Source organism: Hyposmocoma kahamanoa, unplaced genomic scaffold, assembly GCF_003589595.1.
Source record: "Hyposmocoma kahamanoa isolate Upper Pololo Valley unplaced genomic scaffold, ASM358959v1 119, whole genome shotgun sequence".
Classification (NCBI taxonomy): domain Eukaryota; kingdom Metazoa; phylum Arthropoda; class Insecta; order Lepidoptera; family Cosmopterigidae; genus Hyposmocoma; species Hyposmocoma kahamanoa.
Window position 1 is genome coordinate 2,573,665 of NW_020653409.1, and position 8,806 is coordinate 2,582,470.

General features: G+C 37.9%; 1 protein-coding gene across 1 annotated transcript; it reads left to right on the top strand.

Moving 5' to 3' along the window:
- Positions 1–7,267: 7,267 nt before the first annotated feature.
- On the top strand, positions 7,268–8,806 carry LOC113239997 (sucrose-6-phosphate hydrolase-like). Its single transcript, XM_026477189.1, has one exon. The coding sequence runs from the start codon at positions 7,268–7,270 to the stop codon at positions 8,804–8,806; it is 1,539 nt and encodes a 512-aa protein (XP_026332974.1).

Sequence of the window (8,806 nt, forward strand, 5' to 3'; positions counted from 1 at the left end):
ATTGGTTATGCATTACTTGAGAGTTGTCAGGATATTTGAGTGGGAATATTAATGAAAATTGCAAAGAAATTGACAACTGGTAGTTTACATACGAGTGACAGATCTAAAGAAAGAAACTGTAGTCAGGTGGGGTAAGATGAATATACTTTAAGTAAAATTGTTTTGCGGTCTATGACGAATTTTGAAGTACACTAAACTAGACTTTATCAATTAACATATTTAAAAAAATCATTACACTAAATTCAATACTTACGATGTAAATACAGCCGAAAACGTGCAAATTGTGCTAAAATTTCTCTGCCCCCCAAAAGGTCAACAACAGGAACAGTCATCGTGTTTGTGCCTTTTTTTAATAATGAGTGACGAGACGAACAAGCCGTGCGCCTGATGGTAAACTACACGTCTGTCCATAACAGTTGCAGTGCCACTCTTTTGAAATCGCAAAGATCTGAGGGGCAGTGCCACTGCGCCCGCCACCCTGAGACAAGTTGACAAGTCCCATGTGCCTGTAGTTTCACCAGCACGCTTCAAAACCAGAACGCAGTAATGCTGACATTACTGCTTGGCGGCAGAAATAGGTAAGGTGGCAGTGCTATCCTGGACGAACTCTGTAACAGGGAGCTCATAGCAGTAGAACTTTAAATAAAGGTAATGTTATATCTCGTGTTCTCAAGATTTCACAACAGCCGTGAAATTGTTTGTTCCTTGTTTAGATTTGGAGCACCGTAGCGACATCTCTTTTAAACCGTTTAAACTAATTTGGTTATCGACTGAGAGACATAATGTTGAACTCTTTAGATTATGAGTTAAGGCTTCAAGTGCCACGGTGTTCCTCTTACCCCATCTGACCCTATATAATCTTTATTTTATTATACTCAATATTATTAATATATGTGGTCAGCACTTAAGTGCTTATGATTCATCGTGAGATTTGAGTGACATCTCAGTCGATATTTGAAAAATCTAGACTTATAAACTTTATTGAAGACGGATTAAAATGACAGTGCATTGCGCAAAAGTGTTGCTCGCTTGCAAGCAGCTAGTGATTGCAATAGATAAATATTATGTCGACTATCGACTGAACATTGGTTACGCTTATGAAATAAACAGGCGAAATTGTTTCATTTAAGATTTAAGATTCTTCATCGACCTATTTGTCCAACTGCTGGACACAGGTTCATTTGAATTGTTGATTTTAGAAAATTAATTTATACATACACTAAATTTAGAAGTATGTGTATTAAAAATATTTAAAGTAGGAGACATATTTTAAAGTTTTTGTTTTAATTAATTTAATATACATATTATTTAATATATATATATCTTCTAATATATATATATATACACACATCAAAAGTGTCTAGGGATCAAGTGAATATTTTTGAAATAAAAATTATTTAAGCAATATTTACCAAATCCAGTCTTCCAGGACGACTTCTTACTTTAATGCTTATGTTTTATTTAACCGCTTACCCCTATATTTAATTAAAATGAACTAAAATTGATGTTTTTGCAAATTGTGGGAAAAAACTCAAATTAACGGCGTCAATTAAATGACAAAAAAATGGCGAAAATGATGATTTTGCTCATTTTTATTGTAAAGATAAGAAAATTAATAATCTGTATTTCCACCATTAACACGAATCACACAATTACAGCGATTTGGCATGCTTAAGATGAGTTCATCAAAATCACTTTGAGGAATGGCCGCCCATGTGTTTTGTAACAAGTCAAAATATTGTTGTAGAGTATGTACGGTATGCATACTCGGCACAGCTCTTCTTTGAAGCATATCCCATGCGTGCTCAATTGGATTGAGGTCTGGCGATTGAGCAGGCCACGGCAGAACGTTGATACGAGCTTCGGCAAGAATGCGTGTTACGACTCTAGCCGTGTGTGGACGTGCGTTGTCATGCATTAGTTGAAATGAATCACCCAACTGGCCTCGCAAAGGGATGATAACATCTGAAACAATCCTCTCTGCGTAAACTTGACCATTGAGGTTACCCCTGATCCAAATGAGATCGGTTCTTCCGCCGATCCAAATACCGGCCCATATCATTATTGTTCCCCCACCATATGGATGAACTTCCTGACAATATCTCAAACGTTCATGACGTCCAGATGTTCTCCAAACTCGAGTACGTCTTGTATCCGGTCTCATACCGAAGCGGGATTCATCCGAAAAGCACACATAGCGCCAGTCTTCTTCCTCCCAGTTTCTGTGTTCGCGAGCCCATCGTAAACGGGTCCTGCGATTGCAGGGTGCAATAGGTGGAACTCTGAGCGGCCTTCGGGATCAAAGACCCACTTCACGTAAACGATTTCGGATTGTTTGATCGCTTATTAGCAAGCCTGAGGAGCTGTGGAGCCTCGTAACCAACATCATGGCGGTCATGGTACGATTCCGTCGAGCAGTATTTTGGATATACCGGTCCTGTCTGCGAGTCGTGATGCGAGATCGTCCTCCATGTCGCTCGGCCACGCTGCCCGTCATACGATAGCGCGTCCAGAGGCGACATATGACGCTCTGTGTAGTGTTAAGAGTGAAAGCCACAGCACGTTGCCTGGAACCAGCTTCCAACATTCCGACGGCTCGCATCATCACTTCTCGGGTTAAATGATGTCGTCTCTCCATAATAATGTAAATTGTTTCGGTTCCGATGCAGATATTGTAATGATTTTGTCAAAACGCTATAATTCATTTTTATACAAAACCACATTGACAATCGATTTTCTTCTTATTATCGAATTTTAAACAATATTCCTTATTTAAATGTTAAAACTCACTACAAAGTATCAATAGCGATACGAAAAAGTTAATATAATTAACCCTAATTGCAGCAATACTCTTAAACGTACTTGATCCCTAGACACTTGATGTGTGTGTATATATATATATATATATATATACAGGGTGACTGGTTGAACGAAATAAATATTTAAAGTGGCGAATGAGTAGCTGATACACACCCCGAATATGTAAAAATATCGCCCCAAAACATTATAAAAAAAATATATCGTACCACTTTACAAATGCTAATACTCTGTTCGTTTGAGCTACTCTACGAACAGCTGATTGTTAGGAAAATGAACCGCCCGTCGCCGCGCCGCGCCTCGCGCTACGAGCGCGTGTCAAGCCTCTCTCGCTTAAAATGTTTTAAAAATAATTCCATTTTCCCTTCATACTTTGATTTTGGCTTAGGACAGGCAAAAATACCAATTAAACTACGATAAATTATTTTTTAAAGTACACAATATTTTAGGCAGTTGTAAAACACAAACTAAGCTAGTAGGTATGAGCATGGTTTGGTATTTTTGGCGTATTTAAAAAATGGAATCATACCTGTTTACAATAATTAATTTTGATTAAATTTACAAATTTACAGCAATCTTAACAATGTACGGGTGAAGACCGTCTCTGTGTAAGAGTTTCCACACTGTCCATTGTGACACTCCGAATCGTCTTGCTGCATTTCGAGTACATCGGCGTGGGTCATGCTCAAAGTATTCAAAAATCCCTTCCTCGCCCTTGAGCATGCCAGGGCACAGTGAACTGCCCAAAAGTCCTCAAACGAAAATTGAGTCCTAACATTAAAGTGTAGGATGGAACTCGCCGATTAGGGAACATTTCACGGTACAGGTCCCTAGCACCACTAACTACATCATTTGCCATAACATAACACCGTATCATGTCCCAATACTCCTCATTTGTGTAGTGATAAGGCATCGTTATGTGTCACTGCACTCCACGGAATTACACAGTTGAATAGACCGATGTATCACGGAAAACAAAGATCGGCGCGGTGGCGGCGCGCGGCGCGTGCGTTTAATCGCAAAATCACAACGTCCTGACTTACAGAAGGGCGTAAGCGAACTAACCCGGCGGACGGCGGGCGGGACGCGCGGGCGGGATAGCCGGCGCAAGCGGCCTTCAACGAGTAGTGGCGGGGGTGTCTAATGCACATGCGCAGAAGATTTTGTTTTGACGAACGCGGTGTCACGCGCAGAGTAATACAAAATGTTAGAGCCAGTATTTTCTTTAAATAAAAATGTTTAATATTTTTTTTTTACATAGTCGTGTTATTTTTACATATTCGGGATGGGTATCAGCTACTCATTCATCTCTTTAAATATTTATTTCGTTCAACCAGTCACCCTGTATATATATATATATATAATATATATATATACAACTTTATATAACTTTAATAAACTTTAATAAAAATAAGCACAAATTGTACTATTTATGCTTATTTTCAAAATAAGCATAAATAGTACAATAACGCAACAAGTAACAATTAGAACGTCGTAACATTCACAATTCACTCATTTTTGGCAATTCACAATCTATCGACAAAACCACGGAATAAGTATTTATGTGGTCTGTGGACAAAACTATCGACAACTACCACATGACTATATTAAAATTTTACGAAAACTGGCAACCCTGCTAAATTTAGCACCTGTACCCTAGATTTAGATACCTATTAGGATATTCGATAGATTTAAACACGTCGTGACGCACTCCACAGCGTATATTGCGAGACAAAGATAAAGAATACAGAGAAAAAGACTTATACCTACTCAATTAATTATTAATATATAACTTCGTCTTATTTGCATACATCACAATAACCACTTAAGAACCGAATTTAGGAGCTTTTTATTAAAACAGGTTTAAATTCCTAAACACACGACCAGTTGCTTCGTGGAGGTGTTAGTAGAGGAATGACAAAGAAATGCGTACCTACATCAAATCAATAACCTCTAGGTACAGCATACCGATAGATATAAATCTGGCGGTTATAATTAATACCTACTTTCAATTAACAATTTATGTAAAAGAGATGTTAGTATTTTGTTATTTTTGTCTGGTGTATATTTTGGAATTTTTGTAAAGCGATTTAGTACAGTTGTGGTATTTAAAATTATTTTATTGTTTCGAACAATTTATATAAATAACATTTTTGTTAGTCATATTACGTAAACACGAAGAAAAGTGTAATGTCGGATTCATAATATCGTTTGCTCGAATTTTATATGTAGATTTGGTGTGTATAATAATGACCCCTAATTTTTACCAACTGTAACTGTGATATCCTAAAATGTCATATCTTTAAAAATCAATGTGTTCTTAAAACGTTTGATACATAAGTTGTTTTTTTTTATAACACATAATATAATGTTACGTTGTGTAACTTGAATAACCGTAATAATAAAACCTGGATGTCCGTGTAACATATGACGTTATTCAATGTATCTGTGAGAAGTAACGTTGCATTTTTATGTTTTCCACAATATTAAATTGTTGGAAACGTCCTTATATCGGCTCTCTTGTAACTGACATTAGGCATTTAATTAGGGTATTAATTTCGGTGTAGGACTTTACACCTAGAGCTCATTCTATCAATGAGCCATTTTGACGAAAATGAGCTTTCAGGGGTTCTGTTTGGCGCTTTAGTAATCCGATAATAAAGTATGAATCACATTTAGATTGATGTGTGTCAACAAATAGGATAACCGAGCAAAAAAATACATTTTAAATGGTAGTTTCCTATTTTTGACGATAGTAAACGAGTAGAACTCTTTTCAAGTTGTAATCCGATTAAACTTAGAAGTATTCAGTTTGGCAATATATATTTTACATAATTTTCGTTTAGTGCAATGATTATAACAAAAGACTATGGTTATGATAGTAAATCATTTTATGACACTGGTAACACAATCGGGATTAAAAACATTTTTTTGTGCCGCCATTTTGTCGTGTCATAGATGTCATTCGTGCTTCATTTCTCGAACTCGAATATTTTCTTGTCTCCGTAATGAGTTTTTTAAGTTATTATGTGTAGTTGTTTGTAAAGTTTTTCTTTATTGTTATATTTTGTAATAGATAATTAAAATGGTAGAAAATGAAAACTTCCCCCTCTTCCAATTCCGGTAAATATAGAAGGTTTAGCACACCTGCATTCACACTTTAACAATAACATTTCATGACATTTTTTGTTTACATTTTGGACATCTAATATAGGATAACTAAAACTATAGTTTGTTACTATTGTTGACATGAAGATCGGACACAAAGAAATTTTCCAACAAAAAATATATCATAATACGTCGTTTGATGCACAGGCATCAAGTTTATTATACTTTGTTACTATTGTTGACATGAAAATCGGACACAAAGAAAAATTTCCAACAAAAATGTATCATAATACGTCGTTTGATGCACATGCATCAAGTTTATTATTTTATATTAACTCGTGAGGGTTAAACTCTGACTCGAGCTGTTAACGTTACACAATATACATTTTTTACAGAGTGTATGATATATGATACTTTAAGTATGACTAGTTATTTGTATATTTTGATTTTTTAATAAAGATAAGCATAATTGCTTAATAAATAAATACTGTTAAACAGTTAATAAATAATTTTAGGATCAGATTTTTTGTTGTTTTTTTTTTTACACAGCATGAACTCATGAGGTTTGAGTTTGACCCAAATGTTAAGTATTTGGTTTACATGGACATTTACAAAGTAAAATAGAGACATATTGAGTTCTTCGATAAGTTTAAGTTTTAAAATTGAATTTAAAACAGGGCGTAAATATTTTAAAACAGTCGTGGAAACTTAAACCACGATCCTTCGAAAAAATGTTCGAAATGTTGCTTACGCCTTTTCTACAAAACACTAACAATATAAAATAACACGAAAGTATTAATAAAGTGCGAATCACTTAAAGAGGAAAGGACTTAAGTTTAAGCCATAATATATTCCGTGATAGTCTTCCCGCCAATAATTTTTTATAAGGTCATTACTTCCCGCATCGAAGTTGGTCATCAAACAGCTAATTTTGAAAATTTTTAGACCTTTTTCTATTTTAAATCTATTTCTTTTGTTTATAAAATCACACAATTTATAGTTTTCTGATGCTGTGCACAGTTGTAATTGTAATGTTATCTGATGTTTATTTTTAAATTACTATTGTTCATTTTTAAATTATTATTGTTTATGCCATTATAATACAAAACAAAACAAAAATTTGGAATAAAATTAGGTTTGCTTTTCAACATAACTTATTTCATTTGCGCATCTACACTAACGGCAATATTTACAATAATTTTTACCATGATTCCTACAGCTAATCTTCTCGATTATTTAAGTTACATAGTATCAATAGTTATGCAAACATGCCATTGTTATTGCATAGTTGTAAACCCGCACGATGCAATAGCTAATAGTGTTATTGGAGCTCCCAGATCAGATGGAAGTGCGCGTGATCGTTGTCGGCCTACTCTGGCTCGCCTCGGCGCAGTTAATAGACGAGATCAACAACTTCGAGAGGGTGAAACACAAGAGCGTGTTGTCTAAAAGGAAATACCGACCCACGTACCATATCTCCGCGCCTAAGGGCTGGCTCAACAGCCCCGCCGGCTTCACCTTTTTCCAGCGGCAGTACCACATCTTCTACCAGTATCACCCCTACAACGGCGGATGGGGACATATACAATGGGGTCACGCCGTCAGCGATAACCTCGTCGATTGGTGGCACTACCCACCTGCCATCATCCCTAGGGAAAAGTACGAGTGGCAAGGCTGCCTTACCGGCACCGCTCTCGTGCAGAACAACTACATGACTGTCTTCTACACTGGAACTTTCACCGAAGGCAATGATACGAAGCGCAATCAAAATGTGGCTATAAGCTCCGATGGGATAATCTTCCAGAAGTATTTATACAATCCCATCATAAAAGAACCCCCAACCGGCACGGATTTTCGTAACCCGACAGTGTGGAAAAATGGAAATATGTGGTACATGCTTTGCGGGATGAAGAACGAGAGGCGGCTGGCTGCACTGGGGCTATACTCCTCGCGGGACATGTTCCACTGGCACTTCAACGGCACCGTGGCTCAATCGTACGGTGACATGGGGTATATGTGGGAGTGCCCGGATTTGTTCGAGATCGACGGAGTGCATTTGCTCATCCTTTCCGTGCGAGGTATACAAAGCGATGGATCGTGGTTTACAAATTTATATCAAACGGGTTACATGGTCGGGAGTTTTAGTTACCGAACCGGCCGTTTTAACGAAGATTTTGAAGTGTCCACGGCTACATTTAACGTACTTGACTACGGGCACGACTTCTACGCGACGCGAACAATGCTATCACGTGACGGCCGCCGACTAATGATTGCCTGGCTCGGCACGTGGGAGAGCAAATTCGTAGAATCGGTTGACGCCTGGGCGAGTATGCTTACACTCATCAGAGAGCTAAAGCTCTCCGAACAGGGTCGTCTTCTCATGCAGCCGGTTAAAGAAATAATCGAATTAAGATCGGAGATGATCGAGGAGGCTTGGTACCTCCCCGGTGAATGGTTCTACACAGGAGGTAAAGCTTTCGAGTTGTTAATCAACTCGACGAATACACCTAATGAGGTGTCAATCACTTTAGAATGGACGGGGGGTAAGTACGTCATCGATTTCGTATCGCGAAAAGGATCTGTTACTGTTAATCGCGGAGGTAACGATGGAATGCGCCATGCGGACTGGAATCCAACCAGTAGCACCGTCAATATGCGGATATTCGTCGACAGCAGCTCGGTGGAGGTGTTCTGCGGGAAAGGTGAGGTGGTGTTCTCGAGCCGCATTTATCCGAAAGGCAAGATTCGCGTGCGGGTTGATGGTGACACACAGGTGCATGTCGTGCAGTACCAGCTCCGGCGTAGCGTCCGCTACGACAAGCGGATCCGGAAACATCTGATGAAAAACCGCAACACGCTCCAACAGCCCCTACCGATCTAA